This window comes from Macrobrachium nipponense, chromosome 33, assembly GCF_015104395.2.
Source record: "Macrobrachium nipponense isolate FS-2020 chromosome 33, ASM1510439v2, whole genome shotgun sequence".
NCBI lineage: Eukaryota > Metazoa > Arthropoda > Malacostraca > Decapoda > Palaemonidae > Macrobrachium > Macrobrachium nipponense.
In genome coordinates, this window is record NC_087219.1 from 49,602,162 (window position 1) to 49,625,449 (window position 23,288).

The window sequence follows — 23,288 nt, forward strand, 5'->3', positions numbered from 1 at the left end:
CCTAATACATATTTGCAGTTGTTTTCTCAAAAAGAAAAAAAAATAAACAAAAAAAATTAAAACTCATTAAACATGACTAAGTTGACAATAATGTAAGTTAGTCTTCACCCTAAGATTAATTCACAAATTGACCAAATTTTTCTAACCTATATATATAATTACAAAGGCAAACTGAAGATTGCTGGACCTAAAGAATGATTGCATTGTAAGGCATCATTACATCATCTACTGTTGTAAAAATCGGTTCTTAGTTAATAATCGTATGATCGTATATGATATTGGCCCGTGAACACCCGAGACTAGTGAAAAATTTTCAAAAATATTATTTAATTTTAATCATTTTTTTAATGGAAAAAAAGTTTTAAAAGCATAAATATATATGCGGACCTACAGCGCCGCATACGTGAGGAGTGCCAGACCTCAGCTCTGCATTCAATGACTCTCCCTCGAATCTTCTCCGCACTTTTGGTTATTTCTCCGCGCTTTGGCAACACTGATCTGACAAACTGACATTTGAAAACGTTTCAAACATGAGGAACGTAAGTGGCTCAAAATTTTGACGCGCAGGGGATTACCAATAAATGTACTGATAACATTTTACAGACACTGACATTTAAGGGAGGACGAATGTTTTAGTTTTGTATGCAGCAATTTTTATTCTTGTAAGTAATAGTATGTGAGTTGTGGGACCTGTGAGAGATAGTAAACGTCACCGAATGTTTACAAAGTATCACTGCCATCTATTGGGCAACTTGAATACTACTGTATTGTCATTCTCACATGAAGGTCTATGTAATCTTGCAGAGGATTAGTCTCGTCCTATAATCTAATACCGAACTCCTGAAATCACCACCAAGGTACAGAAGCTTACTTTATAGAGGGTTATTACATGCCATATTTGTATGGAAATTTTTTGTTATTGTTTAATACCTAGTCCTGGAATCCAGGTGTCTAATAGGTAGTAGCTGATGTCACAAAAGAATTCTAGTAGTAGGTAGCTACTACTATAGTACTTAGCTAGTAGGTAGTACTACAAAGTGACTTACGAAGGTGCGACGTCGAAGATAGAATAAATAGCTAGTACCTTCCTAGTAATCAAAAGTAGACTTTAGCTTACAGTAGGTCGTAGACCTGAGAATACATGAAAATCAAATGATAACGGTTCTAAATCTCTGATGAAATAGGCTACTACCTATAGCTACCTACTACCTAGGAGCTACTATAGTATAGGACCTACCTAGGTAGGTAGCTAGCCCAGGTCTTGATGTTGTCAGATTAAAGTTTTCCTTGGGCCGTTTTGTTATGCCAAAGTTCTACCTAAATAATGATTGTCGTATGTTTTAGTGGACGTGTTGGTAGATCTAGGTAGGGTACTTAGGTATCCGCAGTGGCCTAGACTATGGGAGTTGCGGTTTTTCTATGCAGTTTTACCTACTGAACAAGAATTTTAAGTAATATTTATTCGGACAACTGTAGAATTAACCCCCAGGGGCCAGTACTAAACACGACGAAATACATCGGATGGCCCCCAATCCCTAGTGGATGTTGTATCCGCGGTTACGTTCCTTGCAGTCTGTGCGGACTGCTTCTGTAGAAATACCGACGTGTTTTTAATGTTTGCAACATGAGTTTTGATTCTTCATACCTACCTAGGCTAGCTAGCTAGCTGTAATACTTGGTATACTAGGTTTTTGAGGTACTTGTCCCCCTTTTCCTACAATGGGAAAGCACACACGAGTGATAGGCTATGCCAGAATGATTATGAACTCACTGCAGAATACTAGCCTAGGTAGTGATGATGATGGGGATCAGGAGGGGCGAACCCCTATCAACCAGGTCAGGGCAAGGTGCCTTTGGATGGCTTAGGACAAGGAAAGTTTAGGTTAGGTTGCACTCCTGATGAAGTATCTTTATAGCTAGCTAGCTATTTGCTATTAAGTAAGGCAAAATCATGGAAATAAGGCTAAAATACACAACACTGCAGTTTTACCCAGTAATGTATTCTAACCTATCTTAACGTAGACCCCTGAGTCCTTGACTGTCTAGGGGACTTTGCTCCTCCTAGTTCCCCTTACCTTATAACCCTGAACAGTATGTATCACATTAACAGGGTTGTGGCTCAACTACACCTAACATAATCCAATCCAACCTAGGATTTCAGATACTTACTACCTGGCCACAGGCATTTGCCTTCCATCAGAAACCTACCTCACCTAACATAGGGCACTCTAAATGAGAATAAATAATATGGTTGCAACCTAACCTAACTTAGGATGCCGGTTCCATACGAGGGCTATGGGCTCTCCCTCCTTAGATTCCCAACTTAGCATGACCTAGGTCATGCTAAGTTGCTTACCTAGTGTGGGGTGTCACTTTGAAAATGTTTAGTAAATCTTTCCTTAATCAGAGTATGATCTTGCCAAAGTATGGGGAATATATCCTTGCATGTATTTCACTTTTGTATTTTCTCCAACCCAAGAAACCTGGTTTCCCAGTGTTTCACCCAAAATTGTCATATGTTAGGGGTTTAGATCTTTAAAACTACTAATTTGCCAACGAAATGGGCATCAGAAAAGCTCAAAACAAAAATAATTTAGAGCACTACCAAATAATCCCAGGATCAAGAATTATAGTACTTATCTGCACAAAAGAAACCATGACTTAAGAGCTAAATTTGATTTTTGTAAGCAATGCCTGAATTCTGAATTCCAGATTCCAAATTAATTTGCAAAACTTAAGAATAATATAAGGAACAAATAAGGTTTCAGTATTGTCCACATACCCTGATTGGCAAGTCAAAGTAAAAGATGTTCAAAATGTGCCCGTCATCCTTACTCACAGTGTATCAGGACAAAAAATAAATAAATAAATAATTAGGAGCACCACTTCTGTGAGCATTGAAATGTAGACAACAAACTGTAAAAGTCAAAGTTAGTAGCATCATTCATCAATAAGTATCTCGCTAACAGTAAATTTACATTATTGTTTATTACGTTTTTTGCATGAAGCATATTAAGGAGCACTTAATAACAGATAAGAAGCTCAGTATTGATAACTGGCATTAAAGGGAAAAAAAATACTTTTCTGAATCTTATCCTTAGAAACTTGACCATGCCATTAGGTGTAAGTCTCCATTCAAACATGGACTGGCCTTGGCAGCAACATCTCGATTATATATAAGAATCCTAACTTCAAATCCCTTCCTAACGTTAACCTACAAACATTTATAGCAGATGATTTACAGACTTTCCCTACATTCTGCAAATTTGACCATGTGTGCATAGATTGATGGTTTAAGTTTCTGTTTGAACACTTGGCATGTCCTTCCAGCAGTTTATTTGTGGCCTACTTAGAACCATGTCAAAGACATATTTCAGTAGGGGTACATCTTAACTTGACCTTAAATTAGGGTGTTGTACCCTTACCTGGCTATGGGAGTCCTTCTACCCCCTGAACACCCCCATAAAACAAAGGAAGTAGACCAGTGGAAATTTTTATTCAAATATGTGGACTGGCCTATTTACCCATGAATGGATGTAAACCAGAATCCAGACTTATCACCATGCTAGACTCTTAAAAAAACAAATGCACATCTCTTATTCAATATCCCCAAAGAGGAAATCTTGGGTTCCAACCTCTTCTGTATGCTGACCTTCCTTTGACTGAAAGCAACAGTGAAAGTGCTAGGCTTAGATTGTACTGTCTTTGGTTGATAAGGCAAGTCTTTCGCAGGGGTTATTGGATGACTCTTGAAGAGATAAACACATTTGTTTCATAGTAAAAAGTCAAATTTCAACCAAACACAGTACCTCATAGAAAAAATGCTGTCACACAGCTCTTTCTGTGTACTACTGTATGTTGGCACCATGTTTGGTATATGTACTACAGTTTTGATGAAATTTTTCATACGTGTCGAAGAAATCACTTGATAATCTTGGCTGGTAAAGGAACTGGGAAATTTTATAGGATGGCAAGTGAGGTCATTAATTGGTGGAAAGGAAACCTCCTTTACAGCATTAGATTAATCACAATGATACAATCAATGAATTAGTTTATGTTTCCGTAATGGTGGTTGGAAAGTGAAAGAATGAATGCTTTGGATTAAAGTGCAGGCATGATTATTATATCGCTCTGATTGTTTAGATTAAAGAATCCCCTGGGCCTAGGATGTGCATTTTATAGTTCCTCTAGTAAAAATTTATTTGTATGTATACAAAAAACATTAAAAATGTAAACCATGACGTGAAGACTTGCTATATTTTAACTGAAATTTTGTCTTAGAATTAAGAAGCACTTGTATGTCTAAATTAAGAAGTACTTTTATGTCTCTCCTTGCTTTTAATAATACTGTAATTATTGGCCAAGTATTGATGGTCAGCTGCAAGTTTTTCATACAACTAATGCCTATTTCTTGTAAAGATGGCCCCAGTATGCCCTTTACACTTATCAGTAGTATCTGTAGTGTAAGGTAAGGAAGTGTGATCAATAATGTCCCATCCTTTTAAACCTCTCTTACCACACAGAATGTTACCAAACCATAAGGTTTTTATAGTCCCCATGTGGTCTTTGTCTACATCACTATCTGCTTTTAACTTCAGTGATTTCTCCAATTTTTACCTCTGATTCAAGAACAAATCTTCCAAGCAAGCATATGTATGTACTTTTGATGTAACCAAGCAATAGGGCTTTATCAGATTGGTTGGTCATCTTTAAACATACAGAAGTGGCTGTCTCTTTTAGCTGCCAGTTCTACTGTCAACCCAGGGTAATCTTGCAAGTTTGTCCTGCTCCTGTTACCTCAGTTTGAGCTCTTCTACCTCAACTTTAGTCATAAGAAACTTTAACATTTGCTTGGATGCTCACATCTAGTATTACATGAACTTAATTCTCTTTCTATCATGAAGTCCCTTCACCAAGGTCTACACCCAGGTTATTCTTGGCAGAGAAATGTGAGCTCTGTTCATAGTTCACTATCAACATCTGTTGACATTTGGCATTGCGACAAACTAATTACCATTTCTCACCACAGACGAAGTTATTCTGCAGTGAATCAGTGAATGGGAGGTTATAAGCATGTGTAAATAAAAGTTGTTTTTATTTGTTGAGTCTGTTTTCACAATTTCAGAATGTTGTTTTACAAGAAAGACACTACCATATGGTTGTATGCACCGGTCGGTAATTGTAAAAAATATACGGTAATTTAATTTTTTGTTCCAGTTGACCACAAGAGCAAGATGGATGAGGCTGAGAAACTTGTCAATCAGGCAGCTGATATAGCAAGGCAAGCAACCACTTTTGACACAGGTGGGAGTCATCAGGCAGCTATATATATGTACCGTCAAGCTGCTGCATATTTACAGCAGGCACAGGCTCGTGGATTCTCAACCCCGTCTATTGCTGACCGAGTTCAGCAGTATAGCAATAGAGCAGATGTACTTGAACAGAATGGTATGTTATACTCGTTATAATTATAGTTTTATGAATAGAACTTACCTGGCAGTTATATATATATAGCTATAGTCTCTATCGGTCCGGCAGATTTTCAAAACTCGCGGCAATCGTCGAGTGGTAGGTGTCGTCCGGTTAGGTGGTTAACAACCCTTATAAGGGTGGTACTTGGAACCATTCCCATTTTCTATTCCTCAGATCATCTCTGCCGGTTGGACTGTCAACATCGTTGTTAGTCCGCCGTCGGGTTTTTCGCTCGCTTCCCTGTGTCGCTGTATTTCTGCTAAATTGGTGACGTATTCTGTGGATTGGCAATCGCTTTTGGCTTGTTTTTTTGGTTTATTCTTTGGATGATTCTTTGAATTGAGATGTCTCAGAAACAGTTTCGAGTGTGTGTGAATGAGGAGTGTAAGGTGAGATTGCCGAAGGCTTCGGTCGATCCTCACACTGTTTGTTTGGGGTGTAGGGGTTTTGAATGTGCCTTGGATAAAAGATGCAAAGAATGCGAGGGTTTGGATGAGAAACAATGGTTGGATATGAAACGCTATGTGCGTAGATTGGAATTAGATAAAGTAAGGAGGGCTTCTAAATCTAAATCTAAATCTAGGTCTGGAAGTGAAGCTAGTGTAGACCTTTCCACTCCCTTAACCCCTGTATTATTAGAACCTGCTCCTGAGGTAGTAGCTCCTTCTCCTGTAGCAGGACCTGTAGCTACTTTGGATGACCCTCAGTACGTCAATATGGCGGCTGAGATGCAAATTCTTAAGGAGCAACTTGCAGCCTTAAAACTAGGTAAGAATGAAGGTGAAATAAGTGATAGTGCTTGTAAAAGTGCAGTGGAGGTGGCGACTGATCGATCCTGTCATGCCCCTAGGTCTAGACCTCTACCAAGCTCCCAGGACCAGGGGAGAAGTTACGTCGATGACCGTAAGGGGGTGAGAGGAACTGATCCTCGGTCAGCCGTCGCCTCAAGCAGTCCTGTTGCGTTTTCCCAGGCTGCTTATGACCGCCACAGAAAAGGCGTGTCGGAAGTGGTAGCGTCTTCTCCGAGCCCCTCTCCTCGACGCAGATGGCAGTATGAGGAATCGAGACCGCTCAAGAGAAGTTGGAAGCAGCGTCCCCTGATCTGACGCGTTTTCGTTCGCTCCATTTGAGTAGATGGAGTAGCCCGGAACCGTTTCCTTCTGATGAGGGCTTGGACGCATCGCCTGCGAAAAGGACGAGAACTAGAGAGGATGATTCTCAGCAGGACGCATGGAGACATGAGAGATCTCCTTTTCCTTCAGGTTACGGGGAATTCTCTAGAGAACCTTCTCCTTCCTCCAGCATACATCGACGCCCGTCTCCTTCGGAACCGCAGGACCCAGCATCGGTAGCGAGATCGTTCATGGGGGTCATGCAAGAGCAGTTGACTTCGCTAGTAGAAGCTTTTAATCGCCCTCCTCTCCAGTCGGGCAGACGTAAGGATGACAGGCTGCCAGTGAAGAGATCAAGGGAGGAAGTGCCGTTTCAAGATGTTGAACAACTCCGTCCTCGTGATGTCAGAAGGTTACGACATTCTTCTCCTGCTAAACCTTCCCTCGATTCTCTACACTACGTTAAATCTAGCTCTTGTCGCCTCTCTTCTCCTTCACCTAGACGCCGAGATACGGACTTGGTAGCTCGGCACGACGACACCTTCAGGTCTCCTCGCCGGGAGAAAAGCAGCGCTCGTTCCCGACAGTCTGTCGCTCAACAGCACGAATCCAAAGTGGGTCGGCAGGACGCATGCAGCGCTCGCGAACAAGACGCATACAGCGCTTGCGGACAGGACGCATCCGCTGCTGTACGTCAGGACGCATCCAGTACTCGTCTTCAGGATGCATCCAGCACTCGTCATCAGGACGTAGCCAGCTCTCGGCGACATGACGCATCCAGCTCTCGACGCCAGGACGCAGCCAGCCCTCGGCGCCAGGACCCTTGCATCTCGCGACGAAAGGACTCTCACAGTGCGCTAGCAAAGAACGTATCCAGCTCTCGAAGGAAGGACGTATCCAGTTCCCGATGTCGGGAAACATATAGCGCTCGAGACAAAGAGGCAGCAAGGGATCGGCCTCAGGATGTACCAGCCGTTCGGCGCCAGGACACTTTGGACTCTCGACGTCAGGACGCTTCCAGTTCACGACGCAAGGACGCATTTGACATTCAGGAATTTTCGCCTGACACAGGTGTTCATCAGCAAAAATTTGATGAAGGAGCACACGACAGCTCGGATCAACAAGGACCTTCCGACTTTGTTCCTTCTACCCATAAGGATTAGGAGATAGAAGGAAGTCTGGAGTTAGAAGAAATTTCAGAGGATGAGGATAAACCTTCTAATGCGGCTGCAGACTATAAAGTGCTTTCTCGCTCCCTCCTTGAGCTGTTTGGAGAGGAACTTAAACCAGCGGCTCCCCGTTCTCCTCAGTCACAGTTTGTTAGAAGAAAGTCACAAAAACAGTCAGCCTTCATCACGATGAAGTTGTCTATTTCGGCGAAGAAGGCAATGGCAAGAATAGGAGACTGGTTGAAGGAACGAAGACAAGCAGTGAAGACCACCTTTTCCTTTCCTCCGGCTAAGCTGGCGTCTAAGGCGGGAATGTGGTACGAGACTGGAGAAGCTCTTGGCCTGGGAGTACCTGCCTCCTCCCAGGGGGACTTCTCCGGTATTGTAGATTCCTCAAGGAGACATGCCCTCAATTCAGCGAAAGTGATGTGTTCCATGACAGAGTTAGACCACTTCGTTAAAGGTATATTTCGATCATTTGAAGTATTTAGTTTCTTGGACTGGGCCTTGGGAGTGCTGGCCAGGAAAGCAGAACACATTTAGGCTGCAGAAATGGAGGAGTTAACCAGCATTATGGCCTGTATGGATAAGGTACTGAGGGATGGAGCGAACGAGATGGCTTCCCTGTTTACGGCGGGGATTTTGAAGAAAAGAGCGCTGTTATGCTCCTTCGCCACCAAAGGAGTTACGATCGCGCAGAAGGCGGAACTCCTTTATGCCCCTCTGTCAGAACATCTTTTTCTGCAATCTCTGGTTAGGGATATTACTCTTTCTCTAATTCAGAAGGCCACTCAGGATCTTCTAACTCGCTCCGTAAGAAAGGGTCTTCCGGGCAGTCAGGCTTCAGCAAAGAGAGAAGAAAAGAAGGTTGTTCCGATACGTAATACAAACCCTCGGTCCTTTAACAATAGGAAGGTAACTAGCGGCAGCTGGGACGGTCGTAAGCTTCGAACAAGGGGAGAACGGTAGTTAACTGCTTGTCCGATCGTGCGCGCGCCGCGCGCCCGGGCGGTGAAGAATCACTTTTGCTTTCGGCCGTGGTGTGACAGGACGTGTTCGTCATCGCTCTGCCCGCTATTTTCGTCGTGTGCTTTGGATGTTTACAATTTCTTCTGACTGGTTTGTTTGTGGTCTTGATTGAAATTGTAAGTACTCTTTTTTTTCATTTTTCATTGAAAGTGAATTTAATTATGGATCAAGAAGAGCTTTCGCCGCGCCCACCAGCTGCCCGTAGAGTGTGTCCCGGGCTGGAGGGGCGTAAATGCGGCGGATTTCGCTCTTATCCAGACATTGATCCACATGAATTGTGTTATCGGTGTCGGGGGCGAGAATGCTCCCGAGCCGAACCTTGTAATGTGTGTGTGAATTGGTCCGAGGCGCAGTGGGTGCTGTACGAGGGTAGGAAGAGGCGTAGACCGACCAAGGAGTCGTCGGAAAGCTCTCCAGCGACTCCTTTGGTGACAGATACCTCGTCATCCTTCCTGCCTCCAGCTCAGCCCCCACGATTTGCGCCTTCCCCTGCGGGGGGGTTTCGGAGTCCTTCTCCTCACTCGATCCGTCGAGTGTGGAGGAGGGCGCCCGATACCCGGATGTTCAATTGTACTCGGGGTCTTCCGTCCGCTCTGGGTGGGGTTCGTCCTCCCCCGGGCGCGAGGGTGCCCCTCTAACTGACCCGACTGTTCCTCCCTCAGGTGTGCCTTCTGTGAGTGACGACCTTGGACAGGTGTGGGCGTCGTTGGGACTGCAGGGCGCCCCTAGTATCCAGGGCTTGATTCAACGTCTGGCGGGGTCGGCAGTTGTAACTCATGGTGTAGTCACAACAACGACAAACACAATGTCCACACCAGCGTACGCCGCCCCTCCTCATGTAGTGTATACGCAACACATTGCGTCGGTGACCCCCACGGCATCAATCCAGAAGCCGATTGCTGCCGTACCTAAGAGGGGCGTGCCGCCGCCACCTGGATTTTATGTGCTGCCGACTCCCGACTTTCGCTGTCCCAAAAGTTCGCCCCTGGATCTGCCGCCCGTCCCAATGATGAGTTTGGCTGTATCGGAGATGCCTGTGACGCCGGACTATGCTGCCGTACCTGCCGTACCTGCAGCTAATGTTGCTGGCCCAGCCGCTTGCGCCGCTCCTACGAAGCGCGCAGTGCGGGACGCTCATGCCGATGTTGCTGCTGGAGCTGGTCCTGCTGGTGCTGGTCCTGCTGGTGCTGGTCCTGCTGCTGCTGGTCCTTGCCTGGTGCTGGTCCTGCTGGTGCTGGTCCTGATGGTGCTGGTCCTGCTGTTGATGTCCCTGCCGCTCCTGCCGTGCCTGCCCCTGCCCACGTCGCGTCTCGTCATGGAGGTGCTGCACCGGTCTCAGGTCCTTCCGGACAGGATCAGTCGGGCGTGTTGCTTTGGCAATTGGCCCGACTTTTCCGTGGATGGAAGACCTGACGTCCGTCCTGAGAGAGCTGACGAAGAAGAAGAAGAAGAAGAGGAAGGTGTCGTCGTCGTCTTCATCGTCTTCTTCGTCGTCTGTTGCCGCCTCTCCCCCTTCGACTTCTAAGGCGTCCAAGCCGAAGAAGAAGAAGGCTGCCTCCTCCCCCCCTAAGAAGGCTCCTGCGGCACCTTCGAAGGGCCCGTCTCGCTCTGGCGTGACGGGGGGTGCTTCTGCTGGTCCTCACCTGTTCCCTCGGGAACAGGGTCCGTCTCTTCTTCTGAGAAGAAGAAGAAGACGGGGACCAAGGATGTGCTGGCTCTGCTGGTACATCCGCGCCTGGTCTTGGTAGCACTGCTGCTAAGCCAGGTACCGGCTCGACTTCTCGTTCGCGAGAAGGTCCGAGTGTACGGTCTCCTTCGGTGACCGTGCAGCTAAAGTCAAGACGCCTGAGCTCGCTCACCGTCATGACCGAGGCACGGAGCAGAAGACTGTCGAGAATCGCGCAAGTGACTCTCGCCAGGCCAGCGGCCGCTCTCGTAGCGACCAGCCGGTACCTCGGGCTGACGTGACGGTCTCTGACCGGCCACGGGTTGAGGCTGGGAAGAGGTCCCCTCGACCAACGGCACCAGCTTCGGCTGGTACCAGCGGTTTGACGTGCCGTGAGGACGCTCACCGGTCTCACCGCGAAAGCGAGCTCTGCAGATCACCTGACCGTCGCTCCCACAGGGACCGGACGGAGACGGTGGCCAGCAGCAGCTCGTCTGACGCACGGGATCGGGGTCGACGTACTCAGTCGAGCCGCTCGCCACAGGTGAGCGGCACGGCCAGGCCTGCAGATAGATCCCCACCGTGGGTTGGTGATCGGCTGCAGCCCCCCACGTACGCTGGTCCTCCCAGCGAGCGGGGGGGGAGCGTCAGGTCTGTCTCTCCTATACCTTCAACTTCCTCGGGCTACACCGGGAAGAGCGAGGTATCTAGGAGTGATCGTGAGAGGTGCGCCGCTCACGATCCCGTCACGATGCCGCACGCACCAGGCATGGTCTTAGGACCAGCCAGGTCGTACGCGCAAGTGGCTGGAGGCGACCGTCAGGGGTCTGTTGCTGTTCCTCCTTCTGAAGGAGGAGGGTCTCGAGAGCTGCTCCTGTTGGAGGGACTGGACGGTCCTACTCCTCAGGACGCTGTGACTCCCGAGATCCAGAGGAACTTTGCCAGGTTATTGCGCTGATTCGTCAGCACAACGACCTGGGGGAAGGATCGCCGCTACCACCATCTGAGCCCACGTCCCGGCTCGAGTCTTTTGGGGCCGCAGCCCGAGGGAACCCAAAATGACGGTGGGACTGCCGCGATCGGAGCTTGCAGACTCAGTCCTTGACCAGGTGGAGAATTTCGTCTCAGGACGAGAGGACTCACTTAAGTCAGGACGGTCTTCCAAGCTACTTCCTCCTCCTCTGCAGCGACAGCGGAAGTTCTACGTGCCATCAGTGGATCCAATACTGCCCAAACAGGTTAACCCGGAGCTAGCTAGGCTAACTCCAGGTGTGTCCCTGCAGCAGCTCCTGTCGGAGAACTTGTGGTTCTTGCAGCAGGAGGCACTGGGCCTGGAAGCTACCGCTATGGCGGCTTTCCAGGCAGTCTCTTGGTTGGATCTGTGGTCCCTCACAGTATCCAAGGTCGCGGCCGACTCCGGGGGTGCTGCCCTCGAAGAAGACCCCGACTTCAGGAGACTGTGCCAGTCTGGAGGTAGGGCCATCTCCTACCTCGCCCATCAGACGGCAAACCTGTGGGCCAACTTGGTTCTCCGTCGTAGGGACGCTGTCCTTACACGAGTAGCCAATGGGGCCGGGCGTGAGGCGGTAAATGGACTCCGTAACGGACCAATGAAGAGTTCCTCCGCTCTCGGAGGAGAGATGGTGGACGCTGCGGTGGAAAGACGGCGCACTGATGACAGTGACCGTCTGGTTCACCAGGCAGTTACGAAGGTTTCTGGGCAACCTCGTACAACTGCGGCTAAGCCTAAAAAGGAAAAGTTTAGCTAGCGCTTCCTCGGCTGCTAAGACGGCTGCTCCATCGAAGCCCCGAGGAAAGACTCTTCCTGCTTCAACTTCTGGTAAAGGAGGCCGTAACCAGCCCTCCTCCCAGCCCTCCTTTCCCCAAGGAGGTGCTGGGAAGAAGTCGAAGCGAGGTGGGAAACGCTAGGGATGGCGTTCCCCCTCACCAGCTGCGGAAGTGGGGGGGTTGCCTAGCGAGCCATTGGGCAACTTGGCAGCGCTACGGTGCCGAGACCTGGATAGTAGACGTCCTTCGGGAGGGATATCTACTACCCTTCGAATCTCGACCACCCCTCACCTCCAACCCGGTCCATCTTCAGACTTATGTGCTGGGATCCTCAAAGGACGACGCTCTTCGGCAGGAGATCAAGACCATGCTGACCAAACGAGCTGTAGAAGTCGTAGTAGATCGGTCACCGGGCTTTTACAGCCGCCTTTTCTTAGTGGAAAAGGCATCGGGGGGCTGGCGCCCGGTGATAGATCTCTCTCCCCTGAACCGATTTGTTCGCCAGACTCGGTTCAAGATGGAGACGGCACGTTCCGTGCTGGACTCCATCAGGGAGAACGACTTCATGCTTTCGGTGGACCTGAAGGATGCGTATTTTCAAATACCCATCCATCAGTCCTCCAGAAAGTACCTCCGCTTCATCTTCGACGGGACGGTGTACCAATTCAGGGCACTTTGCTTCGGTCTCTCAACCGCCCCACAGGTGTTCACGAGAGTGTTCACGCTGGTGTCTGCTTGGGCCCATTCGCACGGGATACGTCTTCTGAGGTATCTCGACGATTGGCTGGTCCTGGCGAGCTCCCGCTCGCAGTTGCTGCAGGACAGGGATCGACTTCTAAAGTTTTGTCGCGATCTGGGGATCGTGATAAACTACGAGAAGTCCGATCTCGAACCCAAGCAGAAGATGAAGTACCTGGGTATGCTGATCGATACGGTAGCAGCTCAAGTCCGCCCCGCAGACTTGAGGATCAGCAAATTCAGGGAGGCAGCCGGCCGGTTCCTGTCTCGGCAGGAACAGGCAGCTCAGCAATGGCAAGTCGTGATCGGCCACCTGTCGTCACTCGAGAAGTTAGTTCCTCACGGACGTCTTCACCTGCGGTCTCTCCAGTGGAGACTAAGGGAGAGTTGTCACAGGTAAAGGATCCACCTTACTTCCCAGTGTCCATCACGGAGAAGGTGAGGCAGGACCTAGCCTGGTGGCTCGACGACAGGAAACCTCTTAAGAGGAGTGCCCCTACGCACTCCCCCCCCGGAGATGCTGCTGTTCTCAGACGCATCGACCGAGGGATGGGGCGCACACCTGGAGGAGTTGCTGGCTGCAGGTGTGTGGGACCATCACGACAAGCACCTTCACATCAATGTCCTGGAACTCAAGGCGGCGTTTTTACGCTCTCCAAGAGTTCCAAGACCGCTTGATGGGACACTCGGTGGTGTTGATGTGCGACAACACCACAGTAGTGGCATACGTCAACAAGCAGGGGGGCCTAGTGCTCTCCCGCTACACCAGTTGACTGTGCAGGTGCACGAGTGGGCCACGGCTCACTCGATAGAGCTGTCAGCACGCTACATTCCAGGCAAGAGGAATGTAGTAGCGGACAAGCTCAGCCGTCGGGATCAGGTAATAGGGACCGAGTGTCCCTACACCCAGAAGTGGCGGAAAGGCTCTTCAACCTGTGGGGGCGTCCGGTCATAGACCTGTTCGCCACCCGGCACAACAAAAAACTTCAAGTTTTTTGCTCAGCCGTGCCGGACCCATGGGCAGCTGCAGAGGACGCTCTTCAACACCCCTGGGACAACCTCTTCGTCTACGCCTTTCCTCCCTTTTGTCTGATTCGGAAAGTGATCAGCCGAGCGCTGGTCACTCCCAATCTCAGGATGATCCTGGTGGCTCCCAAACGACCTCAAGCCGTTTGGTATCCGGACCTGCTGGCTCTTCTTGCAGAAGAAAACCGAGAGAGATGCCCACTGGCACAACCTTCTAGCCCAGCCACACGTAGAGCGGTACCACCGAGCAGTCCAGTCCCTACAACTTCACGGCTGGCTGTTATCCACCATCTCTTGCGAACGAGAGGCTTTTCTCGCAGCGCAGCAACAGAGATGGCTGGACACGTCAGACAGTCCTCTGCAGCTGTGTACCAGGGGAAGTGGGCCGTCTTCTGTGGTTGGTGTCGTAGACGGGGTCTATCTCCTCTCAGAGCCACTCTTCAGCAGGTAGCGGATTTCCTCGTGTTTCTTCGCCGAGAGAAGCTCTCTCAGTACCCACAGTTAAAGGATATAGAGCTGCACTGGCACTCGTCCTAAAACTGAGGGACTGGAATCTCGAACTCGTTCGAGATCTCCTTGCTAATGAGGAGCTTCAAAAGGTCTTGCCCACCCAGGGAGCTCAGGCCCCCTGAGTGGGATGTGACTCTCGTCCTTAGGAGTTTGACTCGAAGACCATTCGAGCCACTCCGAGAGTCGTCAGACAGGGATCTGACCCTCAAGACCCTCTTCTTGCTGGCCCTGGCATCGGCGAAGAGAGTAGGGGAACTTCATGGTCTGTCCTTCAATGTTAAACATTCCAGGGGCTGGGGATCTGTGACGCTCGATTTCGTCCCGAATTTCGTAGCTAAGACTCAGAATCCGTCGATCCCTGACGACAGGTTCGAGTCTTTCACAATCCCCTCCCTAATGGATTTCACCGACAACGATACGATGAGATGCTGCTTTGTCCTGTGAGGGCGCTACGGCGCTATCTGAAGAAAACTCGACACCTCAGGCCTGAGTGTCGACGCCTCTTCGTTAGCACTGGGGTTACCAAGAAAGAAGTATCCAAGAACACGCTTTGCTTTTCTGGCTGCGTGAGGTGAATCAGGAGAGCGTACGAGGCTGATGGTAGTGACGACATCCGTACGCTCCGACCGAGAGCCCACGAAGTCAGAGGTATTGGACCCTCTTTGGCGTTCCGCAAGAACTTCTCCGTGGCGCAGGTCCTGAAGGCAGGTGTCTGGGCCAACCAGACTACCTTCACGTCCTTCTACCTTCCGGGATATTGCCCACAAGTCCTTGGATACTTTTTCCTTGGGACCTGTGGTGGCTGCTCAACACGTTGTGTAAGCTTACCCAGCACCCGAGCAGGCAGAACAGCATCGATTCCTGGTGTGACTGTAGGAATGAATGGTTGAATGAGAGTGCGACTGGCTTCTCTTCTCCATCTTTCTCTCTCTCTACCTGTGGGCAGAGGGTCACGGTCGTCACCATGCTGGAAGGAATCCGATGCAGGTAAGCTACTCAACCGAGCCCCAATCTATCCCTTTAGTTAGGGATAGAAGCAAATATCCTCCACTCCCTCCAACAAGGGGGAAGGAGTGGATGCCTACTTGAGACAAACCCATAACTTTATGTTGGCTCCTGTACAGGAACAAGTTCTTGCAATGCTGGTACGAAGAGATACGCTTGCCTCTCTCTTAGTACTTGGCTCAGAGGTCTGACCATTGATCCTGCGGTGCACACCCCGATCAATCGGACAGAGGTTTGGATCCCTCCCTTGCTCTTACGACCAGGGAGGCATTCCAAGGTTGGACGAACACCAGTCTGTTCACCAAAAAGACTCAGATTCCACCCACCAAGAAGTGAGTCTTCCTATTGTTAAAGGACCGAGGGTTTGTATTACGTATCGGAACAAATGACAATTTGTCGAAAATTGCATTTTTCCTAACTATACAACACCTGAGGTCCTTTACATATAGTCCCACCTCATACCACCCCTCACTCTGCAACTTTTTGCATGGGCCTAAAGCAAAAGTGATTCTTCACCGCCCGGGGCGCGCGCGGCTGCTGCGCACGATCGGACAAGCAGTTAACTACCGTTCTCCCCTTGTTCGAAGCTTACGACCGTCCCAGCTGCCGCTAGTTACCTTCCTATTGTTAAAGGACCTCAGGTTTGTATAGTTAGGAAAAATGCAATTTTCGACAAATTGTCATTTTTGCAGCCCTTTCGAGGTAGGGCTCCGACCAGGACAGATTTCAGAGGAAGAAGACAGGAGACAGGCGGACGAACAAGCAGGAGATCGTTTAGATCCCGTGCTAGGAAATGAGTTGCAAGTCCTCCAGTCAGCAGTAGGAGCAAGACTGTCAAGTTTTTGGCAGACTTGGAAAAGGAGGGGGGCGGACATCTGGTCCCTCTCAGTCGTCAGGGAGGGTTACAAGATACCTTTCTTGAAAAAGCCACCTCTTTCGAGAACACCAAGAGCCTTAGTGGCTCAATACTCGGACGCTACGAAACAAGAGGCTCTCCTAGATCTAGTAGATCAGATGCTAGGAAAGGGAGCCATAGAACCTGTACTGGAACTAGAATCACTAGGCTTTTACAATCGCCTGTTTCTAGTACCCAAGAACTCGGGGGGATGGAGACCCGTTCTAGATGTCAGCGCACTGAACGTCTTTTTAGAAAAGACAAAATTTACTATGGAAACAACTCAGTCTGTGCTGGCAGCAGTTCGTCCAGGGGACTGGATGGTGTCCCTGGATTTGCAAGACGCCTATTTTCATATCCCCATCCACCCGACTTCAAGGAAATTCCTAAGATTCGTGGTTCAGAACAGGTGTTTCCAGTTCAGAGCCCTTTGTTTCGGCCTCAGTACAGCCCCTCAAGTCTTCATCAGGGTAATGTCGAACGTAGCGGCTTGGCTTCATCAAGAAGGGATAAGGGTATCCCTATACCTAGACGACTGGCTGATAAGGTCGCAATCGAAGAACAAGTGTCTGGAGGACTTAAGAAAGACGTTTCTGATGACCCAGGAACTGGGACTCATCATCAACAAGGAGAAGTCCCAGACAGAACCGAGTCAGACAATTCTCTATTTGGGGATAGTTCTGGACTCAGCTCGTTTTCGGGCTTTTCCCTCTCAAGAGAGGCAGAACAAGTGCCTCGAGAAAGTGCAGCAATTCCTAGGGAGAGAGAAGTGCTTGGCGAAGGAGTGGATGAGTTTGCTGGGCACCCTCTCCTCGCTTGAGCAGTTTGTCTCCCTGGGAAGGTTGCACCTCAGACCTCTGCAACACTTCCTTTCAAGAGTATGGGACAGGAGAAATCAGGAGGACTCTTTTTCTTTTCCCATCCCAGCAGACGTCAAAAGACAGTTGAGTTGGTGGCTGGATCCCGCAAAATTGAGGGAAGGAATATTCCTATACAAGAAGAACCCAGACCTAGTGTTGTTATCAGACGCTTCGGAGTCAGGTTGGGGAGCAACACTGGGGAACAAGGAAGCATCGGGCTCTTGGGAAGTGCAGCAGAAAGGATGGCACATCAACAAGAAAGAATTGATGGCCATCCTATTAGGTTTAAAAGCCTTCAAAGAAGTGGTCTCAGGGAAGGTAGTAGAGGTCAACTCGGACAAACACCACAGCCCTGGCGTACATAAGGAAGCAAGGAGGAACTCATTCTCTGTCCCTGTATGAAGCAGCAAGGGAACTCCTTCTATGGACGAAGGAGAATGGAATAAATCTGTTAACGAGATTTGTACAGGGACAGAAGAATGTGAGGGCAGACATGCTCAGCAGAAAAGGGCAAGTTCTTCCAACAGAGTGGACCCTCAATCTTCCCGTTTGCCAGGAACTGTGGAAGTTATGGGGAGGCCATCGATAGATCTCTTCGCCTCCAACAAGAACAAGAGAATCCCCAACTACTGCTCCCTGGTACCGGACAAGGAAGCAATAGCAGTGGACGCCTTCTTGATGGACTGGACAGGGATGGATACTTATGCGTTTCCCCCGTTCATGATCATCAATCTGGTCATCAAGAAGTTCGCCCTTCTCGAAACAGGGAGAATGACCCTGATAGCACCTTTTTGGCCAGCAAGAGAATGGTTCACAGAGGTAGTGGAGATGCTAGTGGACTTTCCAAGAAGCCTTCCTCCAAGTCCAAAGCTTCTCAAACAGCCCCACTTCGAGAGGTATCATCAAAACCCCCCGCTCTACAGCTGACTGCATTCAGACTATCGAGAAGCTTGTCAGAGCGAAAGGCTTTTCTGAGCAAGCGGCTAGAGCTATCGTAAGAGCGAGGAGGATATCTTCGCAGAGAGTATACCAATCGAAGTGGGAAGTTTTTAGATCTTGGTGTAAACGACACAAAGTGTCCTCAACCACTACCTCTGTGAGTCAGATTGCTGATTTTCTTCTGTTCCTCAGAGAAGAATCTAAGCTGGCTGTATCCACGATAAAAGGATACAAAAGTATGCTTTCAACAGTCTTTAAGCATAGAGGCATTGACCTATCACTAAATACGGATTTGAAGGATCTCTTGAAGTCGTTTGAAACGACTAAACACTCAGTAAGACCCCCGGCTTGGAATTTGGATGTGGTTTTGAAGTTCTTATGCGGTAGGAAGTTCGAACCCATCTCGCAATCGACCCTTAGAGATTTAACTAAGAAGACGTTATTTCTGATGGCGCTCGCCACAGCAAAGATGGTCAGCGAGATTCAGGCGATGGAGAAGCACGTAGGCTTCAGTCAAGACGGAGCTGTATGTTCCTTAAGGCTCGACTTCCTCGCTAAGAATGAGAACCCATCCAAACCCTGGCCGAGGACGTTTGAGGTTCCTAACCTCACAAACTTGGTGGGTCAAGAGGAGGAGAGACTCCTCTGCCCAGTTAGAGCTCTCAGGACATATTTGTCATGGACCAAGAATTTAAGAGGACCTTCCAGTGCTTTATGGTGTTCCGTTAAAGATCCTCAAAGGCCCCTATCGAAGAATGTATTGTCATTCTTCTTGAGGGAAACAATTAGAGAAGCTCACCTCTTATGTGAGGAGGAGAACTTCGGTCTCTTAAAAGTGAAGGCCCATGAGGTGAGGGCTATTTCAACGTCTTTGGCATACCAGAAGAACATGTCAGTTAGACAAATAATGGACTCGACATTTTGGAGGAGCGACTCTGTATTCGCTTCTCATTATCTCAGAGAGGTAAGAGTAGACTATGAGAAGTGTTATTCATTGGGCCCATACGTAGCTACGTCTTCGTTATTGGGTGAAGGAGTTACTACCTCCCCTCAACCTTAACTTTAGTATGACATACCTTTATTGGGGTTTGTGTTTTTATGGTTTTCTGAGGAGTGGTCTGGTCGCGATGGCACCCTCAGTCTAGCTAGATAGATAAAATATCTAGGCTGCAAGGTTAGGTGGTTAGGTTGAGTAAGGTTGCAGTTAATTAAAAAGGGGAATAGGTAGTGCAGAAGTCTAGTCACGTTGTTGGTCTCGCCCCGTTTGACAGACTCTATTGAGTGGTTTCAGCATAGCAGGTCTCATCCTGGCTGACGCTCCTAAGGGAAAGCGACTCAAGAGGCAGGAACTTTTGAAGTCAGCTACCTTAGCAGGTAAGGAATCAAGGTTATAACCTACAACTTTTAGTTGTTTCCCCAACGATGTTGGCTGTCTTTCACCCACCTCCAAATGTGTGAATCAGCTATATATATATAACTGCCAGGTAAGTTCTATTCATAAAAATGAAGTATTTATGATAATACAAAGTTTTATGAATACTTACCTGGCAGTTATATATATATTTTAAGGCCCACCCACCTCCCCTCAGGAGACAGGTCGGGCAAGAGATGATCTGAGGATTAGAAAATGGGAATGGTTCCAAGTACCACCCTGTAAGGGTTGTTAACCACCTAACCGGACACCTACCACTCGGCGGTTGCCGCGAGTTTTGAAAAATCTGCCGGACCGATAGAGACTATAGCTATATATATATAACTGCCAGGTAAGTATTCATAAAACTTTGTATTATCATAAATACTTCATTTCTGGGCTCAGCTCGTGTCGCTGCGCGAAATATCCTTTAATCTATTATTTCTAGGGTAAATGTACTAACACATACCAGAGAATAAATAAAATAAAGAAAAAGGTCAGTATAACTGACTCGCTCACCCTCCAAGAGGGTGTCGGTATGAACACTAGGCGAGTGAGACCACTACCACGAGCCAAAAACCAATAGAAAACTCCCACAACAAAAACCCTCCTGAGGATAGCGACCCCAGAGTGATCACTCTCTACTACTACTCCATCCATGTGCCGACTGCTGCGCCTCTGGTGGCCATCCTTTTCAGTTAGCGCACACGAGTCACACGTGATATTTTTCTCTCTTGTTTTTTGTGCCCTTTCGTTGGATTTATCTATGATGGAGCGTGCAGCTATTGCAGCAGCTAAGTTAAGTACTCAGTATTTATGGTTAGTTGGTTTTTTCCGGCCCTCAGTCAGTAGTTTGCCGTTTTTTAGGTATAAATACGAACTCGGGGTCGGAAGCATGGCAGCATGGTTCTGCCGCGTGGTGGGTTCGTTCTCGGTCTCCCATACCTAGAACATCCCATTATCTATATACGCTCTATATTTATTATCCATTTTACTTAGGGTACTGTCTACTCAGGTTTGTCATGCATGCATGTCTTTTACCTTATGTAGGCTTCTTCTTTCCAGACCCTAGTCCCGGCGGTCTTAGTATCGGCCTCTGACTAGCTTTGAGTGGTAGACTTTCCTTCGGGTTAGTCGTACACTCCTGGATTTTTTCTCCTACTATATTGTTTTCTTTCTTTTATTTTATTTTTTATTATAACATGTATTTTGTTGTGGCTAGGTTAGTTAGGCGTCTGCTTAGCCTAGGTCCTGGCTCCTTGAGCCTATGCTACCGCTCATCAGTTCGGTTGCTTCCCTATAGCATCTCTCTGATCAGTCGGTTTTGGCCCTGTAGGTCTCCATGCTACCGCTTTCAGTTCAGTTGTTCTTCCCGATAGCATCTCTCTGATCAGTTGGTTGGTCCTAGGCTTAGTTGTCTTATTTTGGTCTTACCGCCTCGTGGTCACTACGCGATCACGAGACAAAAAGCCAGACGCCTGCCCAGTCCCCTTTCCCCCTCCTCCCGCTCTTCCATAGAGTCGGGGGAGGGTGGGTCGGTCTGCCCACGCTCGCCTCCACATACGAGCATGCCTCCCTACTCCCCCCAGGCGGAGGGGCCAGGGAGACGGGACAGACCCAGACTGGACGCGACCTCTCCGGCTTCTCGGTCCGGCCCGGTGGTGATGTGGTGGGGGGTACTGGCCTTTCCCCCATCCGTTGCTTCCTTGTCGCTCCGGTTCGCTCGAGCCTGTATGTCCTCGCTCTTCCCGACCCTGGCATCCAGCGGGAAGATGTTAGTCCACCCAGTAGAGTGGACCGGAACATACAGTGGGTCCCTGCTAACCTTACCGCATTGCTGAGTTACTAAACTCCGCTACGCACTGGACTTGGTCCGGTTCGTTTGAGTTTTAGGTTTAAGCGTTATTAGATTAACTATAAGTTTATCTTAAGTACCTTAAACCTTTTCCCCCTCCCTTACATGTCTTACCGGATATCTCCGGGATTATAGCCTATTCAGGCGAGGCAGGGGGGGGTTATGCCCAAATTTTTTCCGAGCTCCGGCATGCAACGGAGTTCTTCTGTCCTTTAGCCTGTAAGTGTTATTCTTTAAGATACTCATGTATCTTCCCACTACAGGCCACCAACTGTGAGCATCCGGGATGCGCCGCCACACTTCAGGACCCATGTGGACACGAAGTTTGCCGGTCCCATGCTCCATGCGCGACGCTGCACGGGGACATCCAGGTCTGGTACCATGAGACGTGTACCATATGTTACGATCTGGTGAGCCAGCTTTTAGAAGGGGTGAGTATCCCATCTCCGGTAGCTGCTCCGCTTCTGTTTTAGTGCTTAAGTTTTCATCATCCACTTTAACTTAAGGCATCTAAGTTTAAGTTATATTTTTAAGTTTTAGTTTTAAGTGATTCTTAAATCTAATCTACGCCCTCTCTTCCAGGCGCCGGCAGTGAAGGATACCGCACTGGCAACCTGCGGGCCTGGGTCGGCGGTTTTGGGAAGAACGCCGCCAAGGGTATGCCCTACATCTTGGAGAAGCGGTTGGCGCTGTTAATCTTCCCCGGAGGCAAGGCGACAGGATACGTCGACCCAGTAGAGGCGGCCCCTACTATCGCCTTCATCCAACAACAGCTGGCTGCCTCATTAACTGATCAAGACCAGGATATCTCCACGGACGTCGCGACTCTAGATATTAATGTGGAACCTATGGTAGGTGTAGACGACCTGTTGGTCGAGGTAAGTAGGGTGGACACCCAAGGGTCACCCTTGGGTGTAACTGTTTCTTCTACTCCTGCAACCTCTCCATCCTTCCAAGGCTTTACAGGTGATGAATTATATACTCCCTCCTGACGCTTCGGTTAGACCTAAGGTCAAGGGTCAAGCAGTAGTGAAATCCTTGACTAAGACGCCGTCGTCGTCTAAGAAGTCGACTTCGGCGTCATCCTCCTCACGTAAGTCTCCGGTCTGCGAATCCCGGAGCAGACAGGTCTAAAGCTTCTAGCTCCGGCTCTAAGTCCTCGAGGAGTAAATCCTCCAGAGAGAGATCTCGCACCCGGCAGAGTCACCAGTTCCGCTACCCTGGTTCCGATTCAGAGCCACCCCTCCACCTCCGCAGCAGCTCCGGCCTTGGACTCCAATGCTGGCCTGTTGCAACAGGTGGGCGACCTGGTTGGGTCCCTAAAGAGTAGCATGGAACAAATGATCTCTCGTCTGTCGGATAGGATTACTTCCCAAGACTCCATTATAGCCGGACTGAGAGAAGCCCCTCTAGCCTCTCCTCCACTTTCCAATACGAGTGGAACTCAGCTTCCTCCGTATGACTCGCTACCTCCGTTCTCGATGAACAATCCATGGAGAGTAGCGGTCATACGCCCCCTTCCAAGACGGTCTCATTTCCATACCGGAATTCGGAACTCGAAGGATAGAGGACTTCGAGTTCTTCCCGGAAGACCTCCAGCCTCCGTTCATAGGCTACGCAAGGCTTACGCTTCAGCCATGGTTCGGGATGATAGGGTACCAAAGGAGACAGTCCTCTATTCACGAGACCAGGCTCAGAGAGAATGGCTCAGATGTTTAGAGGACATGGATTGTTCTAATACCAGGATACAACCTTTCAAGAGTCCCTTTACCATTTTCACAATGGATGAGAGTACCCCGCTCCCGTTCCTGAC

The 23,288-nt window shown here is 48.8% G+C and overlaps 1 protein-coding gene across 2 annotated transcripts in view; it reads left to right on the forward strand.

Moving 5' to 3' along the window:
• Positions 1-414: 414 nt before the first annotated feature.
• LOC135203162 (calpain-7-like) overlaps positions 415-23,288 on the forward strand; it is a 141,244-nt gene continuing 118,370 nt past the window's right edge. Inside the window, exons 1-2 of one of the 2 annotated variants that reach the window (XM_064232849.1) lie at positions 415-539; positions 5,218-5,448. In XM_064232849.1, the coding sequence (XP_064088919.1) occupies positions 5,235-5,448 (214 nt within the window). In that variant the 5' untranslated portion in view covers positions 415-539; positions 5,218-5,234. Of the gene's footprint in view, positions 540-727; positions 858-5,217; positions 5,449-23,288 lie in introns of those variants that run through there. The other variant, XM_064232848.1, reaches the window with a different exon arrangement.